The sequence below is a fragment of the Gymnogyps californianus genome, chromosome 9 (assembly GCF_018139145.2).
Source record: "Gymnogyps californianus isolate 813 chromosome 9, ASM1813914v2, whole genome shotgun sequence".
NCBI classification, from domain to species: domain Eukaryota; kingdom Metazoa; phylum Chordata; class Aves; order Accipitriformes; family Cathartidae; genus Gymnogyps; species Gymnogyps californianus.
The window spans coordinates 282400-305695 of NC_059479.1; the positions used below are offsets into that span (position 1 = coordinate 282400).

General features: G+C 47.0%; 1 protein-coding gene across 1 annotated transcript in view; it reads right to left on the reverse strand.

Moving 5' to 3' along the window:
* The window catches only part of LOC127019750 (rho GTPase-activating protein 20-like), a 31179-nt gene that overhangs the window by 2107 nt on the left and 5776 nt on the right, over positions 1-23296 (reverse strand). Inside the window, exons 2-14 of the mRNA XM_050901954.1 lie at positions 14027-14109; positions 10799-10969; positions 10054-10203; positions 8426-8467; positions 7586-7670; positions 6602-6679; positions 5803-5869; positions 4889-5077; positions 4261-4436; positions 3577-3738; positions 2264-2373; positions 1139-1328; positions 381-498 (exon numbers count right to left, since the gene is read on the reverse strand). Coding sequence (XP_050757911.1) covers positions 381-498; positions 1139-1328; positions 2264-2373; positions 3577-3738; positions 4261-4436; positions 4889-5077; positions 5803-5869; positions 6602-6679; positions 7586-7670; positions 8426-8467; positions 10054-10203; positions 10799-10969; positions 14027-14106 — 1618 coding nt within the window. The 5' untranslated portion in view covers positions 14107-14109. The remainder of the gene's footprint in view (positions 1-380; positions 499-1138; positions 1329-2263; positions 2374-3576; positions 3739-4260; positions 4437-4888; positions 5078-5802; positions 5870-6601; positions 6680-7585; positions 7671-8425; positions 8468-10053; positions 10204-10798; positions 10970-14026; positions 14110-23296) is intronic.

Below are 23296 nucleotides of genomic sequence, written 5' to 3' on the forward strand. Positions count from 1 at the left end.
GATAGCTAACAGAGATGACTCGATCTCTTTCCATTCAACCATTTGGTTTAGCTTTACAGAACTAATCTGGAAGGAAAGACTGCTGGGACATGGCATTGCTAAGGCTACACTAAATTCTTGTGATGGCTGGAATAGGTTTAACAGCAGCCACACAGAAAGACAATCATCCTCAGGGATGCATTTGAAGTGATGCCCCTCAGCCCTCTGCTTTGCCCTCGCTTCCTGCCTATGCCTGACAGGCAAAGGGAAAATCAAAACCAACTGTTTTTCAATGCTGTTCCTTGGAAGAGACATGAAGGGAAAGCAAACTCTTTTGCACGAGGAGTTTACCTATTAAAAGATTCTAAACATTTCTGGAAGATACAGTACCACCAACTTACCCAGAGATCCCTCTGAGTTTTTGGACTTCTTTTTGTCAGGTCTTTGAAACAAGGAAGCAATGTCACCTCCAAAAATCTCTCCTGAGTTTTCAATCAGGAACTGCACTAACAAGGCCACCTAGCAAAGACATGAATTTACAGAGTCAGTTTCATGAAAATATAGCCAGCTATATAAAGCAAGTCAAATCAGTCCCAGAATGTTCCTTTTCCTTTGACAAAGATGTAATTTCCTGCAGAACCTTTTGCTCAAGAAGCTGTTAAGAACGTGGCAATGCGTCTGTATGAACTACACCTGGGGCAAGAATATGAGCTACATGACCTGGTACAGTGAGCCGGGTACAGCACATTCTACAATTTTCTTTACTGTTGGTAACACCTCATAAGCTACAAGCAGGCATTCCTCCCCTCTGATGCACGGCCACGTTCATTGTTTACTTTGTCTCTGCAAGACGGCTTTAGACCCAGCTGAAGTGGCAGTGTCTAACTTCAGCTGCTCCATCTTTCTTGTGCTTGCTTGCCCATATTGGAAGTTCATCTGGTAAAGCAACCACAGCTTCCCTTTCCACCCTGGATAAACTGAGTGGCTAAATTCCCCTACCAGCGTGGGCACAGCTGCACAGGGGAAAGGACGAAGCCCGGATGCCACTCAGCCAGCACTGTTACTGATCCTATGCCTCCCTTTAGTCTACAAAATACAGTGCCCATAAAAAGCAGTAGAAGGGGAAGATAAGCACGAGGCCAAACCCATGAAAGATTACCTTCTTTGTAGACCTGCTCTCCTCTTCAGGCCCAGTAGGACTTGGTAGCCACAGCATATTGGGTGCTATGCAAAGAGCCAGGTTAAAGGCATTCATCTGATTCACGCCGGAATTCTGCTCAATATGATGGAGGACTCCAAAGAGGTGTCTGAGTAAGATGAGGTTGGCCTCTGGAAGCTGGTTGACTAGACTATTCAGGGAGTGGGAACAAAGGAAAACAGTGCTGTTCACAAAAACCTGCTCTTCAAATATCAGAAGTTGCTTCCCAAAGCTTTTGCATCCTTCTGCCCTTTTGCAACCAGTTTGAGACATTCACATTTGATAATAAAGTTAGACTGTGTCACTTTACCAACTTATGTGAGAGCCACAACTTTAACTCTTTATTGCCTACCTGCTCTGGTCACAGAGCTGGAGGGACCAAAGGACTTAGGTCCAGAACACGTGGGTAGAAGTCCATAATGCCTTAACAAAACAATGATCGCCCAAAGGAGATGCATACAGCTCCGGGCCAGCAGCACACGAGACAATGCCATTGCCTGTGTCCCATGCTATAGAGACAATGGAGGAAGGAGGCCCAGGCCAAATGGTAAGGTACAAAAACTGAGCTGAGCCATTGACAAGAAGAGGTTTGAAATACTGCATATCCCGCAGGACGCAGATAGACTATTCTTGCTCCGGGCAGCAGTTTCAAGGCAGTAAAGCCGTTTTCAAGATCCCAGTCACCATCTTGGCAGGGCTATTTCTTCCAACTGCCAATATGATGATCATCTTCATTTTGTGCACAGAAGAAAAACGTTACCATTGTTAAGGATCTAATTCCACTAACATTCGATGTACTCCTGGTGGCTGAATTATTGTGCTTTTTCAGTTTGCTGGTTCTGGTAATTGGAACTGGTCATCAGAAAAGAATTTTCTAATGACATTTTTTGGGGTCAGAAATGTTAACAATGTTCATAAAAGACCACTGAAAGGAAAATGTTCTGACCAGTGACACTGGCAATCAGCAATAGCTCTACTGTGGCCTGGAGCATTGCCAGGAGTCTCCCAGAAGATTAAGTCTATGCTCAGGGCCATACGCTCCCCCTTCTCCCACAAAAAGAAGCTATTACAAAGGCTTTTACGAACCTTTTGATAGCTTCAATCTTATGTGCCCGATTTTCCGTGTCCACAGCTTCCATCCACAGTCCGTGCATGTCTGAGGATAGAACACTGTCAGGTATATTTCGGAGAAAATCCTGAATTAAATATATATATGCAGAGCAGTCTGGTCAGTTTTGAATTCCTTGTTTTGGTTTCACGATGCATACAGTCATTGTTTATTCATATTAAGCACAAGACAAAGCAAGACATGACACAAATACATTTCTCCTCCCCTCCCCACTTCCACCAAGCTGTCCTCCTCAGGGCTCTTCCACTGCAGCGCTGCAGGACTGTGCTGCAGCTGCTGGCGGCAGAGGGTGAACAGCCAGCCCTCGCGCCCTGCCCCGTCTCCAGAACAGGACCGATCTCTGCGGCGGCAGGCAAAGGACTCATCCCTACGGCTGTGCATAGTTCTGTCTGAAACATTTCTCAGCTACCAGGATTGCTGCTTCTTTCTCAGGGGACTATTTAACAACTTAATATATGTCTTGCGTTGGAAAGTGCCTGAATATCCTCCCAGTCAACAGCTTTTTGTATTAGGCCAACAAGAGCAAGAGACAGGGATGTTTTTTGACACTTTAGGTGCCTGAATTGTTCTGACCAGATTTAATTGCCAGTGCAAAAGATAAGCTTTTCCTTACTAAAACTTGCGTCTTATCGCAAGCTTCGTCCCCCACCCACTACAACCCCTCTGCTTGGATTTGGCAGCTGTTTTCCCTCTTGCTTGCTGGCTGATTAGAGGGTTAAGGCTTAGGGTCTAGATAGTACAGCCCAGCCCCTTTGAGCACGGCCTCTCTGTTTCAGGGGGATGCAGAGCAGTTGCACTTAAATGGCACGAGTCCTCCCGTATCTCCCTGCAGTCTCTTCTGCGTGTCCAGAAAGGACAAAGAGCATCTGTGCTGCTGCCACCAAAGGGCTTCATGCCCATGTCAGTGCAACATCTGAATTGCTGAGTCCAGACTCTGGCATGTTATTTGGCACTGTATAGATACCAGGGTTATCTTGGAGGTAGACGTTACTATATCGCCTGCTGGAGGCTGTTCTGTGCAGGGAGGTGCAAAATGAAACACTGGCCTGAGGGCCGCTGCACATACCTGCATGTGAAAACAAGCACCACTGGGTCAGGCAGATACCTTTGTGCACAGAGACGGACCAAGCCATCAGGTCAGAATGTGCCTTGCTGGAAAATGCTTTCTGTTCCCTCCCAAAATCTTCCCTCCCCATAAAGACTCATGTTGCTTCCTTAAATAAGGAAGGTACCATTAGCCCAGACAGCCGAGTTACTTGGCCAAACGTACCGTGATGACAGCTGCAGCCACAAAGACTGACTCTCCATCCACCTGGACATCATCTCCAGAGTTCAGCTTCTCTTTCAACTCCTTGCAAGTCTTGGCATTGGCAGAACGTCTGAAAATACCCCTAGTAGAGGGACCTTCGTGGTACAGCAGGAGCAGCATATCCTAAGAGAAAGCCCAGTTGTGCTTAAGAGCCTAACACTTTACCTTGTCGTTTGTGTATATTACACCTCACATATTATAACATAATTAGCGTAAGACCCAGTCAGTAGCGGGAAGAGGACAGACATGTCATGATTTCACCAGGGACAAGAGCCTGTCAGCTAAGTTGCAGGTACAGTTCATGTGGGTACGCTTATCCTGTGGCAAGTGTGAGCCCAGTGGACTCTTGTAGTGAATGAGGTCTAGGCTATGTAGCATGGCATAGTCCACTGACGTTGCCCCTTGTCAGCTTGTGATGACGTGGTTGGAGACACCCATTGCAACAGGATGGATATCTGTGCATGAAGTGATATGGATCACACAGGAGAGGGATGCTCTCACCCTTGTTACTGAGCTAGATCTGAATCACAAGCAAATGATGGCCGCCTTCCCCATCCAGTCCTCGTAAATACCACAAGTGGCTTTAAATTCTGCGCTAAACACATCAAGTTTATGTCAGGATGAACAGTCCAGGCTGCTCCTTACCATGATTGGCTTGGGAAGGATCCCGTCAGGACAGACAGAGGACAGAGACAGGCCGAAGAGCTTCCGTGGGGTGGTAGGTGACTGCGAAGGAGGGCTGCCGGTGGGGGTGCTGGTGCTGCGGCGCAGGGCCCAGTCAATCAAGGACTTCTTCCTCTTGGTGTGTTTCTGCAGTGACTCTGAAAGAACACACAGACCTTCATTACACATCTGTCTGTCCTTCCTGCTGGCCAGTGAGTGATCTACAGTGGAGGCAGAGTTCCCAGCAAAGCAAGGACTTCCTACCATCGTGTCTTTAATAACTACACTCTTAATGGGGACGGCCAGATATACAGCAGTGAAACCACTTGTTCATCTCTCGGCCATCAGCAAAACTCTTATTCAATCACTGGGAACCTTGCTGTCTGTGCAATGTAAGAATGGCTTGCAACTGAAAGCTGATCAAGGACCGAAAGCTAATTCTGAACATTTGCACAGAAAAATTTAGGCCCTCTGCAATCTCTTCCTCTTTGCATACACTCAGGTATGAGAGCGACTCTGGGATACGTATACGGTGCTAGGAAGAGTTTGGCACTGCCATGGAAAGCAGCAAAGTCTCTGCCTGGTTGTAACGCACTCCTGCAGCCCCTACCTCTCCTCAGCGGCACTGGAGCTTGGAGCCTGGGTTTCAGGACAAACTGACACTGTTTTTCCTTTGGGAGCTGATCAAAGAAGGAAGCCTCTGTCCCATCAGCCAGGAGGGTGTTACTGTTGGTTCCTTGTTGCTGGTCAGCAGAGTCCCGGAGACAGTTCAATGCGATGCTGAAAGGATGCTCGTGCCCTGTTGAGCAAAGAGTTGTGTAAAGGGTGAGCAAAGACGCAGAGCTATGTGAAAACAGCTCCAAATCTGGGCAGGAGGAAACAGCCACATCCAATGGCTCCCACTGCAGCTGGGCCTCTAAGCAATGTTGCTCAAAACCTCCATCTGTGGACCAAAGAGGCCAGGGCACATCTATGCATATATATGATCATTGCTTTACAAATACGTTCATCCAGTTAAACCTGGCCAGCCACTCTTCATTAGCAGCTCTCCAGAACATTATGCGACAAAGCACTATTAACTGGGTTTAAGCCCTTACTAATAGGCTTATGGGCCCCACTGCACTACCAAAATACTGTAAGCATTGCTCTGTGTAGGAGTTAGCTTCCTACGACAGTCTAGTATGTATTGGACGAATACGAAAAGTAAGCATGTGCCACGATGACTTGGAAAACACCAATTAACACCCACAAATAAACATGTGCAGTCTAAAGAGCCCCAGAATAATAGTCTTACTACGACAACATGGTTTTTGGAGCAAGATCTCTTTCAGAAACCAACATGCATAAACTTCCTTGGAGAGCCTGGGGATGTATTTATTGGGTTATCACTGAAAACACCATGCAGAGTTAATGCAGAGATTACTCATTTGGCATAACTAAGCAGTATGCTACAGGGCAAAACAGTCTGAGCAATGGCTGCACCACTGTGGTGCTAGAATTGAGGGAAAATGGGAGAGCTCTTACCAATGAGAGGGTAAGCAGGGTCATCTTTTCCTGAGATCACCCAGAGGTGGTGTTCACTTGTCCTGCCCTGGCGGTTGAGGAACAGAGAAGAGAAAAATATTAGGTGAAGGGGGCCAGGGTGAGGGTCCACGAGGTTACACTCCACTCAGAAAGCAACAGACAGCAACAAACGGCTGAGCAGGCCAAGGAGCCAGACATGCATGGCTGTCCCCAGGACAGCCGCATGGCTGGGAGGGACAGCGCTCTGGGTCCGTCTGTCTGACAGCGGAAGGGAAAGGTTCAGGAGAAGAAAAGACTGAGAGCCAGCAGGATGTAAACCCACATGATGGTTTCCCGGCCTATTTTAGCAATATGTTCCACAACCTTCCTTGGTATTAAACTACTGGAACACTGTCAAAGCTACCTGTTAAACACTGTAATGGGAAAGGCTGGACCACTGCAATGGGCAAGGCTTATCTGATAACACCACTGATTTGTTCAGTATTTCATGGCTATATTAATAGTCCTTTGACAAGCTTGGCTCAATCCTAATGCTGGATTGCAAGCACTGAAGTCCTCTGAAATCCAAAGGACTTTATTATACAAGGTTTGAATTTAATGTAGGCATATAAGCATGTCTGTGTTTCTAATACTTGGCACCCACACAAACAGATTGCTTCACCTTGTAGTCCAGACGGTATTAATGCCTTACTGGTTAGCTGCAGCAAATCTAGACTTCTCCACACCTGCACTGTCCTGTAAACCAGACGTTGCCAGCTTCCTTAGCTAAGACCTGGCAGACTACGCAACTGCCACTTACAGGAAGTCCAAGCTGTAGGAGGGTCTTCTTCATCACACTCTCTGCAGTTTCCACATTGGACACATTGACTGCGGTAGTCTAGAAAGTAAAACAGAGAAAATATAGGAAGCTAATCAGAAGGCATGAAGCTTGATTGCAGTTTCTTGTAGCAAAATCTGGGGAAAATGTCACTCATCTATCTATTGATGGTCTTTACTAAATGTTCATGGTTAGAAAAGTTGTACTAATTTGAACTACATTGGAATCCTTGTTAAGGGTGATGGCTATACATTGTGAAAACTGTTCTCTGCTACTTCTTCTGTCATGGGTTTATTACACCATCCAAAGATTTCATCCAGTAGAAATCACAGGAAGTGGGTGGTGTTCAGATGCTGTATTTGATCACATCAGTATTTGACTGATAGTAGTGCCACTGTCACTCCAAAGGGTGAACACGGCACAACGCTAATAAACCACGAGTGTCTGGGGTTGCCCCCTGAGGGAGGAGTCCCCAGGAGGTAAATGTGACCCACCAAGCTTGGCATGAAGCCTAGAAATGTGTGCTATTAATATGAAGAGACTGGGACACGTTCCACTAAATTAATTCAGGAGAACACACCAGTGACTCTTTCATGATCAATATCCTCAACTTACTGCACTGAAAATAGGAATGACTGGGCACTTAACCACAAACCACCACCAATTATGAAGTGAACCAGGAGGAAAAGAGAAAAGAAGCCAGAGGCCAAGAATAATCTTAAGAATTAACTGCTCTTTGGTAAGGGTCTGGCTACCTCCTGATTTCCCAAACCAAAACTCTGAGTGGGCTTCCAGTGGGAAGGATGCAGCTGCCCAGATGCACACTCTCTAAAACCTTTTCAGGTGGGACTTGAATTTTAAACAGGGATAGCAGCAGGAGCAGCACCACAGCCCTGCCTTCCCGCCCCCACCCCACAGACCTCCATGTGGCGTTGGTCTGATGAGCAGGTTCTTAGCTTTACTTACAGAAGAACAGTTGTCAGCATCCAGCACAAAGATCTGAAGGGTTAGATTCTTCAGATATTCATTCTGTTTTACCTTACTGATATGCCTGAAAGTCAAAGAAAAGGGGAGGGAATATAATTTCCCAACCAAACTTGAGAAGGACCCTAAGATTTGGATCCAAGACGTCCAAGGGACCTGCTCCTTGGCACTATAATAAATACAGATTAATTATGACAGTAACAATAACATGCAATGTTCATAGTGTGGTCACATGCTCTTACTGGCTTCTTTATCTTTCTGGAGACCCCAGACTAGCAAAACCCCACATGGCAGTACTTTAATGCAGATAGATGTGTCTAGCATAACACCTTCCAGCATCCTTAGGATCATTACTGTTCTCCACAAATCAAGAGACTTCTTCCCCTCTCTGTACCTATATAAACACTTCTGCCTGGATGTCAGTGGAAACAACATATAAAAACATAACATGAAAAAGAAACAACCGTAGCCTCTAGATGCCATGAAACACAAACTTTAGTTCGAATCAAAAAATATCTGAAGAATCAGTAACACTTGTGACATTTCCATAGTGATTAGCAAAGTCAACCTCCAGCTCCAAAGGAAAAAAGGTGCTCCAACAATGTTATCTTCTAGTGGATTTCATCTTTTCTGGACTGTTAACACCAATTTTGCTTTTACCCAGGGGCTTCTACATTCAGGTTTCAAAGGTGGATTTTTCAAACAGTAGCTAGACACTTAATGTGCTGAAAATCAGAGGGCAACTCGGCACCTAGCATGACAAATTTCCCTGAGGACTGTAGAGGAACCACCCAGGAGGGGGATGAAAGGAGGGTCACTTACCACAGTAACGCTGACAGCCATCGTTCCTTCACGTCAGCTGAGCTGAAGATAAAAAGGGAGGCAGATCATCAAACAAGTGCTGAGTGGGTAACAGCCTTTGGAAACTCTACCCAGTTTCATTTATATATAGCTGTAAGTCAAAGTTCCTTCCTGCAAAGCCCTGGAACAAAAGCACAGTCCTTTCCTGCTTCTGTCCTATTTTAACAAATAACAAAAATAATAATAACAAAAAAATCCCAGCAACAAACTGGACTACGTTTCCTGCCCAGGCTGGCGAGTGTTCAGATAAGGGACAAATATCTTTCTGTGATGTTGGAGTTAACTCATCTTGGAGGCCCTTATTATTTTTGCAGTGACCTTTAATGGCTATTTTCTTTCTCCTATTATTTCCTTCCCAGGGTCTGCCGTTCCTAGAAGCTTCTGCTGCCAACATGGGTTACCCAGGTCGCAGTGACGTGAAGGAAATGCAACTGCTGTTGAGTTTGGACTAAGACACAAACGGCAGCTTGCATGTCAGAGCATGAATCCTAATCAGGAATGCATCACCCAGGAGAGACCATCCTGACCCTTGGAAATGATGAGACAGCATGTATGAAACCATGGCATGGTTCCCATTTCTTTTTCCACCAAGGCAGCTGCCCCACAGAAGGAAAAGCATCAGGCCAGATCAGCCCTTCCTAGCTGTGCCAGCAGAACCCCCGAGGACAGAGCGACCCTTGAAGACTGCTGACCTCTCTGCTTTGCAAAAGAGAGTATGAAGCAGAGATGCCTGAGCCAGCAGTGACCTGAGCTCCCTGTGGATATACCAGCTCTAGATTCAATTTAGCCAGGCTGGACTGAGCTCCAGGTAATAAAAAGCTCGCCTGCTTTTTGGTGAGCCTTATCAGCTCAGGCACAACATTGGGACAGCCTTTGAGATGGCATTTGGACATGAATGGGCTACTCTCTAGCCTGCTCCATGCTCTCCTGCATTTCTATTTTTGGGGTTAGCAAGGGCTAAGCAAGCTCTGGACCGTGCTGCTTGTGCAGAGCCATCCTGAAGAACTTCTCCATTTTTATAGTTTGTTGCTGTGGGCTTGGGACACCCTGGCAGACAAGGGCAGGAGGAAGGTTTGCCCAGGAGCTGCCCATGCCACGCTAGGGGTGGATAAAGGATTTAATCCTGGCACAAGGCCATTTAGTGTTTTTCACTGACATAACTAACCTGTCCTTCGTAATGAAAAATTCTCAAACTAGGGCTAATCTCCTACAGAAATGGCTGCTGGCAGGTGCTGAAACAACATGCCTGTAGGTTACATGATGGCACAAGCCGGTTTGCTACGGCAGATTCGGTTGCGATGTTCCAGGATGCTTCTGCAGCAGGGTTAGCCCTTGCTATAACAACACTTGCAAGGGTTGGCCCTCTAAAAGGCTCTCAGGGACCATCCTGCAGATATCTTTCTAAGATGACTGACTCCCAACATCTAAGTTTTTACCACACTGCCTAATGTGAGTGGAAGTCCTCTACTCAAAGGGGAGAAGGGTTGTAGTAGAGTTCAGGGCCCTGTAGCCTCGGCCATTGTTTCGACACGTGGGAGACTTGGGCAGCTCCCAGGCTGCAGAGGGAGGTCTGGTGTCTGATGAGATACCTGAAGGTGACAACATAGTTGGTGGTAGGCCAGCCGATGACGAACGAATTCTCGGGAGCCATCTTTTTCTCTGTCACTTCGCTGAGACACGTGCCGGTCCACACTTCACTCAGATGCACCTGCTTTTTCAGCTTCAGGCTGGAGGAGGATCTGCAATTCAAATTATGGGTTTCTCAGGCCAGATCCTAACATCTAGACCTCCAGAGTCTGGTCATGCCACCTTCCAGTCATGCAGATGCAGTGACAGCAACAAGCCCCCCAGAACTAAACGTCTGGGCATGTGGAGGCACTACAAGAAAGCTTTGCAAGTGGATTTGGGGGTTGGTGGCTGCAGTGGGACAGCTGCGGCTTAGGGCAATGTGATTCACTAGAGCCACATGCAGGTAGATGGTGATTTAGGCTAATTACTGTCTATGCTAATAACTGAAGTCTCCTAAGCTCTTAATTTATGTGTGGCAGAAGTAGCCAGACCAGGAGTCAGTTTTCTGTCCTCTTGCCCTCATGCTATTTCTTTAAGAAGCCACATAAGGGAAAGGGCAAAACCAATTAGACAACCTTTTCCTTCAGGAAAATGGAGTGAAACATTAATACCAAGAAGAATTTCTGGAGGTGGAAGGGGGAGATGCCACATTTTAGGTCCACATTTGTAAAGAAGAGTTGTTTTGATGCCTGCTCCACAAACAGCTCAGAGCCTAGCTTCAACAGCATATACTGGGGAGAAGGAGTGAGCGTGAATTCCTCTTACTTGGACTTGGCGATGACCAGCACATCACTGAACAAGATCAAATGTCTTTCCTGTGTCTGCAGGCCCACGGTTAGCTGTACTCGCTCGTCCAGGATGAAAGTGGAGCCTGGGCTGCTGAACACCCCACTTGGCAGCCCATTGTCTGAATGGGAAGAGGAAAGGGTAGTGTCCCTGGAGGAGGAAGAAAAATCGTAAGACTTTGTCAGAAGCTTTTCTCACAGGGGTTTGTGACTGGACACAGGCGACTGTTTTGGAACAGCCCGATAGCCCCGTGCTTCTCCCAGCACTGCCCCTATTGCTCTTGTTTATGACCTGCATTTGCCTGCCTCTGCTCAATTAATTTTACCAGCCTCGGACAGATGGGAAACTGCCTAAATGCCCACACCAAATCTGGGGAGGTCAAGCTGCTGAAATATTAATTTTTGAGTCATTTCTCACTCAGGTAAAACCCTTATTTCCTGCTAATACAGCTAGCCAGTAGCTGCTTTTTTAAAATGATCCCCCAGTCACAGGAACACCTGCACTCCTGCAAGCAGAAATTCCCCCTTCTCACCACTCCACAGCCACCAACAAGTGAATTCTTGGCTTATGCATCTGTTGCCTCTACGAGTGAGAAGCTAAATCACCTTTAAACTTGATATTAAAAGCTTTCCATGTGCGTCAATTGAGCAGCGGGAGCCACACCATCTCACAGTCTCAGCAATGGATTTCCTAAAGCTGGAGGAGTTACACAGCTTTGTAAACACAACAGCAGGATAGCAAAAAAAATCTCACCAATACTCTGGTGGCCTAAGCAAAGATGGCATCGTACCAGCTCCCTCCATAGCAATCCATCACGAGAAACGTTTAAAGCTTCCCTCCCTCATGAGGATATTCTCCAGCCAAATAAAGTCAAGAATTTGTTTCTCTTCTTTACTTTTTTTTAGTGCAGTTTAGAAGGGGGTGGGGGGAATGACAAAGAAGCCACATAACTTGGTCAGAAGACAACCAAATGAAAATCAGTCCTGCCCTTTATTTTAAATGATCCTACGAGACTGACCCCACACACTTGTTTCAGAAAAGCAGGATGTACTATGCATCAATTACCTATGGTGTGATATAAAAGGGGTATTCTTCAGGAGGGCTGATGTGGATCGAAATGTCAATCAGTTCAGCTTTATCATCTCTTTCTTACAAAGAAAAAAAATCAAAGTAAACAAATCCCTCAGGAAATGTTATTTATAAGATTGCTATCAGAGCAAGGCAGAAAGGAGCGTGGCATCCCCTTATCTGTGTCTAGTAGTTACACAGTGCTGCAGGAGGAAGATGGGATGATGTCGAAGAGGGCTCAGCTCCCACTAAAGGACCAAGGAGCTCGGCTCGTGGCTAGCATGTGGTATTTCAACAGAAGATCCGCATGTCTGACATGTTTGTACCTGACTCTATCTGCTGACGCTCCTGGTGCTTTACAACTGCAGGAGCAAAGCGTCAGCAGAGCACCCCGTGCTCTGGAGTCGCAGGCAAGAGAGGGAGCTTTTCACTACCCAAGCTGGTAGTAAGGGAAAGTTGCCGTCATCCGACAGGGACGCGACTGTCCTGGAGGACGGCCGGATCTGCTGGCTCTCCCACCAAACATCCCGAGCTGATGCCACCCTACACAGCGCTGGCAGGCTGTGGGCAGACTTCCCAGCGCTCCCTCCAACCCCAGAGGCAGCCCCCGGCCCCTCACGTGCCCAGATGAATCCGCGTCTGAGACACGGCCAGATCTCAGGGCCAGCCCTCCCGCCGGTGGTCCAGCAGACGGAGCAGGGGCCAGAGAGGTCTCCGGCGGCGAGTCCCCAGGGGGTGGCCGGGCAGGGACATGCTGGGGTGGAACACCAGGATGCTCCCCAGAAGCGGCAGCTTCTGTCTGTCCTTCCTGTGGCATCGGCTCTTTCGTTTCTTAGGGCATCTCTGTTTCTGTTTCTCATACCACTGCCTGTGGCGGGTGAGAGGGTAGACTAAACAGCAAGGAATCCATCAGCCAAACACTCATTGACTGTTCAGCCAGAAGCACACGAGGAAGCTTGTCTCACTTGCAGTCTGGCAAGAGGGGGGAGGATGGAGCTTTTTCTGCTGTTTGCGAGCACAGGGGACATATATATACATATATATACACACACACATATATATTAAAAAACCACACACATATATATGTATACATAGGTACACACATATATATATTTAAGGAAAATCTCTTATTCCTTCAGGAGGTATGACGTCCCAGCGTCAAGACAGCATGTGTGTGGTGATGAGTGACCTGGTCACTGCATCTGAGGAAAAAAGTCCCCTGGACTTTGTGTGTGTGAGCTGGGACTCATTGCTCCCTCCTGGCAGGAGCACGCTGGCCTCCCTGCACTGGTTATGCTACCAGGCAAAAGGGAGGCAGCGTGGGCTGCCAGCTGAAAGCGAATTTCGGGAAAAACTCTAGGCTGACAACTCAGGAAAGCAGGTCCTCTCCTTACCTAGAGACCTATTCATGCCCTGATGGCAGGGAATGGCTCTGCAAGGGATGGAGGAAGGGCACTCTACCAGCCAGTCCCAGCTCCGCTCTCTGGACCCCGCTGGTGAGGTCTGCACTGCCGGCACTGTGCATACCCCTCCGAGCTGAAGGACACAAGTGTTGGAGCTCATTTATCCCAGCCAGGTCAACAGGGAAACCACACTACAGAAACTTACATGCTGTTTCTCGTACCCGATTTTACTTGGGTGTCTCCGCACTGTGCAATATTGTCCAGGTGTGTTTATACTTGGATATAACAGGCATCAAATATCAAGACCTAATACTATCTGCATTGAAAACCAGCTAGCCTTGTGCAGTGGATTGACCTGAGCTGGCTGCCAGACCCCCACCCAGCCACTCTCTCACTCCCTCCCAACAGGACAGGGGGAGAAAATAAGATGGGAAAAAAGAGGAATTCATGCATTACTTCCCATTGGCAGGCAGATGTCCAGCCTCTGCCTGGGAAGCAGGGCCTCAGCACACGTAGCAGTTACTTGGGAAGACAAACGCCATAACATTAATGTCCCCCCATCCTCCTCCTTTCCCTCAGCTTTTATTGCTGAGCACGATGCCATTCCAGAAACTCTTCCATATCTGCCCACAAACAAATTGCCCTCGACACCGTTAAATGAATTTGAAAACCAGTTTGATTTCAGTACATATAGGCAGAAAGGTGGAAAAAGGAGTCAGAAAGGTATTTCCTCTACCTGGAATGGTACTTTGACTTGCCGAGAGCTTTAGTAATGGCCGAAGGGGTAGATCGTCTTCTTTGGACTATGGGCTTCATCTTCTGCAAGACAAAAAGACATTCCAGTTAGCCTGGCCACCTTGAAAGCAGATCTGCTCATTGCACTCTACAAGTTCTCTTTTTATCTAGTTAACACTCATGAAACCTCAGCACTGAGAGCCATGATCTGTGCTTTTAGACACCTCCCTCCCCTTCCTTATTATTAAAACACTTGTCAACTCTGACATTTATGTGGGACACTTAAAACTTTCCTAACTTGAAATGCTTCCAGTTTTCACAGCCGAAATTCAAAGCAGAGAAAAAACCCACAGGCTGAATGTCAGGAAAAACTTCCTAACACTCATGCCATGGAATAGTTTGCTAAGGAAAGGTATAGAAATCCAATTTAAAACTGGACTTGACAAAGCTATGAACAGCATATAATACTGTAGGGAGCCATATTTTATGGGCTGAAGGAATGGATGAGGTTACTTAGTAGATTTTTCTCTATCTTCATTTTCCATGATTTACAGACTCAGCAAATAGACTGTTATTAGGCCCCTCTCCAGGCAGTGTAACCTCAAGACACTTGTATCTTTTTTAACAGCCACAGCCACCAAGTCTTGTATAACACAGAAATGAGGTGACTTTAATGGTGAGACTTGTGTGTTAGACATGATAACCATCCATGTCAATGTATACACATGAAGGTCACAGGTCTCCTTGTATTTGCTACATGAATTTTCTGCTGGAGAAAGATGACAGATTTTAGCCTGGGAGAGAAATCCTTACATCAGTGGCTCTTGCTTAGTAAGCATAGGAAAATCTGTCCCACGGCTCATTTCTAATTTCAGCATTTGCCTGTATTAGAGCTGTAAGTACCGGGAAGTTTAGACTATGCTGAGAATTATTGATCTTTTGACTTCTGAACGTATCAAAATATGGAATATCCTAAGAAGGAAAGAAACCAGGATTGCTGGTTGAGGAGAGGTCCTACGGAGAAAGTGTGTTCCTTTTATTAACTGTATACTTTTCAAACTCTGTGCTGAATGCAGAAATATTCGTTGCATGCGAGCTCATTAGTCCCATCTCTGAGTACACAACGCTATTACAGCTCAGTACCTTATAACCGCATTAACATGACATTCTTATGATGTTAGAGGAAGGTATTATCCTCATTTCACTGATGGAAAGGCCAAGAACAAAGCGATTACAGTGAATCTGAGCGCCTGGTGTTCAACACATTGGACCTGGTGTTTCTGAGCAGACAGAAAGGTTGGCTGAGGGGGCTGGTTTGAAGCACTGTTCCTGCTCACTGCCGCTGGAGCTACAGGGGCTCAGCGTGGCTATAAGTCTGTCTCCAGGGACTTATGTGAGGAATCCCAGAAATTAAGAACAGGGCATTAGTGGCCACTTCAAAAGTTGGTGGAAGTGATTTACCACACTGCAGAAAGGAAATCTGTGGCAGAGGCTGGCAGGGAGTCCAGGTCCCAGGGAAAGGGCACTCCTCCTCATGTCCCATTTCGTTTACAATACACCTTCTGACTTCTGCGACAAAAGACCAGGGAATTCTACAGGCAAGAGCTTTCTACAACACAGACTCCTGATTCATTCCCTGACCAGCTCCGGCAGAGCCCTCCAGAGCACAGACAACTTTGTGAAAAAGAGTGTATGATCATGTAACTCAAAGTTGGAGTGGGACTGCAAGCGCAATTTAATAAGGCAATCTCCTAATGTATGAATATTCAGCTTTGCAACATCAGTAGTGCTCTCTAAGTAGATTCCTTTTGTACGTGTATATATGTAGATAGTGAGAGAGGAACGGCAATTTCTCCCTCATTCCCTGATATGACCTTGCCAAGCAAAGATCCGCCTTCGGAAGTTTCACAAGAGAGAACTAAATAAAAATAACACCAGCTCAAAAATGTTTGTTTTAAAAAAAATAGAGTCCCTACTAAAACAGAACATCTGGCTTTCAGAGGTGCCTTAATAGGATAAAATGTTCCTACAAAACATAGTACAGCCAAGCATCAGTCATGCAGTATCCTAGGGTAGGAAGAAAGGCTGGGTGTGGTTGCCTGGTGGAAAACCCCAGGAAGCTGTCAGCTGCAAAAGTCACTTGCATGAATACAGCAGGCACGCAGGGCGATCGGATGCATCTTTGTGCCAGTGCAGTAACGTCTTGAACGGCACTGTAATAAAACCTCGCACACGAGAGTATCTTCCGTGCCGAAGAATCCTACGGCACATAATAACCTTACTGTAGGTAAAGCAATCATTTTGGCCACTCCAAAACTAGTCTCCTCTGTGGTACAACGTGGTAAGGAGTACCAGTGACATACATGACGTGAGTGTAGTGTAGGAGGACATTTTACTCAGAATAAATTTCAGGGGAGATATCAGAGAGTCAGTACTGGTGGATTTCTTCTCCTGACCATTAGGAATGGTTTCAGATTGTATCTGAATGGTGGCAGCAATGCCTTCCAAGAAGCCTTGTCTTTGCCCACCCATTGCACTCCTCCGGAGGAATCTGAGGACCTGTTCACTAGCACCACTTCCAGCAGGCACCGGACTACCCGTGGAAGTCTCACAAAGACAGAACTTTGGGTTTCCAGTGAAATGCTGTGACCTCAGGACACACGGTATTCCCCATACTTGCTATCTCCAAATAAAATGCTGAGATCATCAGTTGCCCAGAGGTCCAGTTGCCTGATCCCAAACAGACGCTAGGCAAACCAGAAAATTGTCTTCCACGCCCTCAGCAAAGTCTCTTTGACCCTAGCCAGTCAAGTATCCTTGGCAGGACATCATTGAGATGATGGCCACAAGATCACACGAGTGGCATCTTACTGAGGGAACGGGACACAACTAATTGGCATAATTTCATGATTAACATACTTGATTTGTATATTTAATAGAGGAATAATAAATTGTTCTGCCTTTGCTTTCAATAGCCATGCAAGGTAAAATAGTTGCTTATTTCCTCCTCTCCTGCTTGGGAGAACCTAGCTGTGTACCCCATTTTAAACAATTTTGGTTTGTATGGGCTAGCCCACGTAAATGATGTTTCCGTAAGAGGCTGCTGGACAAGGACAGAGTCTCCTAACACCTTGAGTGTTCTTCCAGTGCCATGTAAAATGTGCTCCGAATCCCGCATGTTTCTAAGGTCTACAGTTTTAAGGTTTTCTTGCAAAAAACCCTCTCACCTCACTACACAGAAGAAACACCACGAGGCCTCTGTCTGATGCAGGAGCTCTCTGGAGCGGCCACAGCCCCTCACCCTCCTGCCCAACGGCTCCGCGTGAGCAGAGCTGGCAGTGCTGGGAGGGGGCGGCCGGTGGTCCACAGCCCGGGGCTCGCCTGGGTGCTGGCAGCATCATGCAGGCTCTCCCCACGAGCATCGCTTTCGGATGAAGGGGACTTTGCTGTGCTCCTCCACGTTAGAGCCAGGGAGTGCTTTTGCTGGAAGTCAGCTCTGCTCACATTAACCAGGCACTGGAATCAGAGAACCGCCAAAGGGACACGGCGTAATCTCTGGGCTGTTTCGATGCCATGGAAACAGATACTCATTTACCCAACATACTCTGAAAGTGCTTGAACACTTGCAACGCTCTGGACCGTGTTTATGCATTACTCATTTCTGAGCTGCCAATTTTAGCTGTGTATTTCTTGGCACTGGGGAGGTTCTGAGTCTAATGCCCCTCATTCCAAACCCATGTATGGCCTACACTATCGGCTCAGCTGGCTCGCATGAGCGGGTTTTTTTCCGCCCCACTGACCTCTGCACTTGAATGTTGTTCTTCAGATAGTTAAGGTGGGATGGAGCTGGAAAATAACGACACCTGCTTAGAACAGGGTGGGTTTTCCTTCTGTCAATAGGTGGTCAAAGCTTGCAGTGTCTGTGGCACTGGAATGCTGCTATTTGGTTTAGTTCACATTCAGAAATGAAAACAAAAATTTTTTAATAGTGCAATTTTTCTGCAAAACATAAATTGAAGTATTTGTTTCAGAAACATTGATACACTGTGTCTTCAAAAACACCATGTACCTTCTTTGAACCTAGCATCTGCTGCAAGTTGACAAGACTGGTGCGCTCTGCTAGCAGCAGTGTGAAGCCGCCCGGTCAGACTCATCTCCGTCAGTCTGTGCAAAGCCGCAGGGAAACACGTCTCTGCCACTCATGAGCTGCTGATGCTACAAAACACTGTAGGATATGCTGGCATGGACCAGAGACCCTGATGCTTCCAGACCAAATGGGGGAGGTAAACACAGCCAAGGAGCTGGTAGGCTTGGGCACCTGCAAGGCCAGGGCTGCCTGGATGCACCTGCACGGTAAGATGTGACAGATCTACAGGACTTTGAATTTCTGGGTTAATCCACATGATAGGGCTGCCGCAAAGCTGCAGACCATGGGGCTGGGAGGGTAAGCTGGCATGAATTGAGGACATTTTCCAGTGGAAACTTGCCTGGCAAGAAGCTTTAAGATCCTGTGTGGCAGGAAGAGTTCCTTCAGAGCCCTCCCTTCATTTTACTGGAAGGCTATTCCAAAGCAGTGTGTTTCGATAAAATGTTTGTTTTCAATTAATCTGCATTTCCCAGGGAAAAAATACACTGCAAGAAGGCTCCTGGGTAGCTCTGCTTTGGCCATTAGGTATGTCATCACTGAAAGAGAGATGGAAAAGCCAGTCTGAAAACAAGTAGCAGTGTAGAAATAGTAGGATGAAACTCTGCAGAGCCTCTGCCAAGAAATGGGGCTAGCTAGCACACTTAAAACTAGCCTGGTACGTCCATACCGCCCCGCAGTCCACAGTGGAAACGTCCTTCATGAGGACTGAACACACAGCAAGGAGGATCCGTCAGCCTGTCTCCACCCATGCTCTCTGCCTCGGAGCAGAGTCAGGCCCTGCAGGCAAATGTCACACCTCCGTCGGACATTCCACCCCAGACACCAGATGGGCCTTTTCCCGCTACACAGAATAGCCAGGAGAAGATGAAGCAGGCTACGGCATCCAGCTCATGGTGCTCACCCACCAGCTGTGCCACCAGGTTTCTCACCCCAGGGACAGTAACGTTTTCGGCAACTGCAGGAGCAGCTCCGCACATTGTGCTGCGACACCACCCCGTTCCCAACTCCCAAGCAGTTGCCACGCGAGCATCCCTGCGGGACACGAGGCCTTCGTGGCTGCTCTAGAGACACGTCAGGGCAGGTGAATAGGGGAAGAGAAGCAAACCCTACATGTGTAGAGGAATGCCCACTGCTGTACATGCCCACGAGCAGGTGGCCAACTGAGGAGCTCTGCTGGGACCATGATTAGCTGCCAGTGCTGCCAGAGGATGGACACAGCCTGTTTCCGAGACAGTGGTGGCCTTAGCAAAGTGACTTTCTGCTTTTCCCTCTACATAACTATTGTGCTTCACCATGACATCTTCCAGCTGGCGGGCTCTAAAACACATTACAGTCATTACTCAACCAAGCCCTTCCTTACTCTTATCCCATACATCTCTACTCCAGTTTCGAAGTGACTGCTTGGAAATCGAGAAACTGTGGCTCAGAATGAAGATTTAAGTAACATGCCCACAGCGATGCAGAGAAGTAGTGGCAGAGCTAGGCTTGGAAGCTAGGTCTTCCTTCTGGGAGAGGTCTAAGCTAGGTGTCCTTTCTCCTCAGATCGTAAGGTATATTCCCCCAGAGTCATTATTGCGACATTTTCACTGCAAAAAAGAAGACAGACACAGTTCTTGCCCTGGGAGCTTATCCAAAAGCACAGACCAACATCATTTGTGAGCAGACAGAATCAGAGCAGATCAAATCACATGGAATATTATCAGGAATTCCTGATACCTAAACATTTGCCATCATCTACCTGTCTGAAGAAACAGGTCCCTTTGCTACCATTGGGGCTAGAAGAAGCTTTTCCATGACACAGATGACTCACCCCACCTAACAAGGAGCAGTATTAACTGCTGATGCAGCCCAATTAACGTTACGCTAACTGCCCTATGCCTCCTGCTACCCTGAGCCTCTGGCAGTCCATTCCGTTTTCTGGCTAATGCAACGCTGTTCCAATCCATCCAGCCTCATTTTTCCATATTCCTTCATGTTAGGTAAGGACATTTGTGTCTGTCCATTTATATTTTAATAGTTTGTGCTACTTCATTTTGCATAGGGTGAAAATTCAGTGCCCAGAAGAGAAGAAAAAAAGTGCAGCTGTTTTACGAGCTCTTTGGGGTGAATTTTGCCAGCACAGGCATATAGTAAAGCATTAACATTTCCTTGCAAATGCTAGGGACAATCTTTAACTCTCCTGCCACCACTTTAAACCTTTGAATTCCTTAAGATCCATAATTAGCCTAATTAATCAGAGGAGGAAGTGTAAAATAATGTTGGGTCACCACAGCCCAGTATTTTTTTGTGGATGTGAGTCCCTTCAGAGAGACAGGGCAGGGTTTAATGTGAACTCAGAGCTAAGAAACTTGGGTGTAAATATTTATCTGAGCCATTTCACACAAGTTCATCTTCCTGTGTTGTTTCACTAATTGCTTCCCTCTCCCTTACTGCTAAAATGTGGCTCCAAACATTTCTTAAAATATGCAGAGCCTGATGGCAGTAAATCAGTTTGCAAGGACACCCTCTGAAACATTTCCTTTTCCTTCCAAGAAATGGAGCCCTGCTGGTTTATTTTAAAATGTCTCATATAAGGGGGACTGGGAGAAACAATTCTCGGCTGCCAAAGGCCGAGTGGGTTTTCCACTCGGAGGTGGCTGGGGGATAGTTTGACTCACACTAATCTGTTCCATGCTACTTTTTTCCCCTGCTCCCATGGACTACTTGTGCCTGCAGGGCCTGCCTTCCTCGGGAGTCTGGAACAACACCGACAGCGGACAGCAGTGAGGGACGATGTCCTGCAACGCACGGAGGGGACTGCTGTCTCATGGAGCACCAGAGGTCTTCCCGACTGAAGCGGGTCCTTGTGAACGGCTGCTGTAATGGTCCGTGCTCTTAAATGACACTGGGCTGGACCCCAAATCAGGACACCTGGAATTTGTCAAGGCTTGGGTCTGTGTTTCTGCCTGCTGAACACAGCCTCGCCTGCACGGCTCTGCCCTCCACCACGAGCATCCATGCCTGGGGATGAGCACAAGGGTTTGGTCCCGTGAAACAGCATTGCCCAGGGTCCTAAAACAAAGTGAAACTCTCAGCTGTCACTCAAACAGCAGGACAGGTACCTAAAAAGGGGCCCAAAAGCTTTAAGCAGGAAGACAAGGCCACGGCTCCCGTTCATCAGCTGTGCCTCTGTAAACACTTGGGTGCCCACCTGCAGCTCTGTGCTTCCTCACTGCGCATCCAGTACTGGACAGAGAGCTGAAAAGTGATGAACACAGGAACAAAAAATAAAATCCTGCTGTTTCCAAGCCTCAGCCCACTGATACGGTGTTGGTGGACAGAATCTGTGAAAATTATGGGCAACTGCTGCTGAAAACATCCACGGGTGGTCTTTTCTCTGCAAATCTGAAGGTTCAGCAGGAGCGCGTGTGTCTGTGTATTCTGGGACAACAACAAAAAAAGGAGTGCAAGAAAAACGCTTACTGCTGGTGAGGATGATTGTTAGCCATCACCTTCGACAGGACCAGGCTCTGAACATCTGAAGGGTGCACTCGGAGAAAGTCTTTTTTGCACCGATATCGATTTGAAAAACTTTGAGTAACACAAATGCAAGTCTCTTCTCTGTAGCCAGCACGGCAAATTGCTAATTGATGGAAACTGAAGAGATCAATAAATATTGATGTTGATTTAGAAATACTTCTGTACTTTGTGCTTCTGGCCTGGCGAGAAACTAACAGCCGCTAGAGGAAGCGCTTCCCCCTGCTAGTACTGGCATAGGACGCCAAAAGTGGTGGGAAAAGCAAAACCTTGTTTCGTAAAATTTCTTCACCTTTTCTTGGAGGTCCCAATGGTTTGGTTGCAATTCTGATGTCCAGGGCTGAGTAAATTTGAAATATTTGCTGACAATGGATTAGACCAAACAGCTGCCGCCTGTTGGGATTCTCCTGCAATGCTTATTCCCATGGTGAAAACCCACTGCAACAGATTCCGCCTATATGTTTTGATAGAACTTTATAGCGGGACTCTTTCCTCATCCCTTTCCTTCCTCTGAACCAATGCTGAAAGCTAGCCCAGGAACCTCTCACGAGGAATTCTTGCCTCTGTAGCTCTAAAGAAAACCTCTACATAGTTCTACACACATATATGGCCTCTAGCATCAAGCTGCGGCGTGCTCTGATTACGAGCATAGCATCAAACAATTATGGGGTGACTACTGATCAGACTCATGTGGGAAATCAGTGGGAGCACACTTTTATAAAGCCCTTTAAACCATTTAATTCAGGCTGGTACTTCGGGGTAGAAGTTTCTGTTGTAAAGTGGGATGTATATATAACATTGGACGGGAACTTGCTGGGTTTCACAGTATAAAAATTCATCACTGAGGCCAAAGTAAATTAAGAATCATGCTCTTTCTTTAAAAATGCAAATAAATAGTTCACTGAATTGAGCTTTGGCAAAATGAAAAACTTGCAGAGCAGCCAAACCTGAGGAACAGAAAAATGTAACACATTCCTTCGTGTCTTTAAAATAACCCCCTTCTCTTCCCCTCTCTTGGTTCAAAATTCCTCCTCCTGCCATATTAAAAATTAAAAACTCATAGACAGCTGGGTCTGCCCAGCTCCAGAATTACTTCAGCCTTTCCAAAGCAGGGCCTCTGAGCTTGAATATGCTGGTCCAGCCCCTGCTAGGGCCCAGATTAACTACCAGCGCATGGAATGCACAGTACCCACGCTCGGTGTGTGATATAGGAAGATACAAACTGCACGAGGAAGAGAAAGTGTAAACTACAAACAGTTTACGAGGCAGTAACGCTTCAGGTCCGCTGAGCAGACGGCGCATCTCCACTTGAACGCTGTGGTATGAATCCTCACCTCTCCGGGGACACACATCCAGTGCAAGCTGCCAAGTTGCTAGTGGTCCACCAACACGCCCCTGACAGAGACTGACCAGGCACTCACCACCTTTATACCTGCCTTGGCTTTCTCTTAGGGATAGAAGCAGGCTGGTTTCCAAGCCAGCTTCCCCCAGCCCTAATGCAAACACGTGCATGAGTTGTGCTCCCCGAGAAAGGTCCCAAGTTCCCACCTCACGGATGATGCTGTTGCAGGCAGAGGTCAGTGGGTGACCCCATCCTCTCCAGCGGGT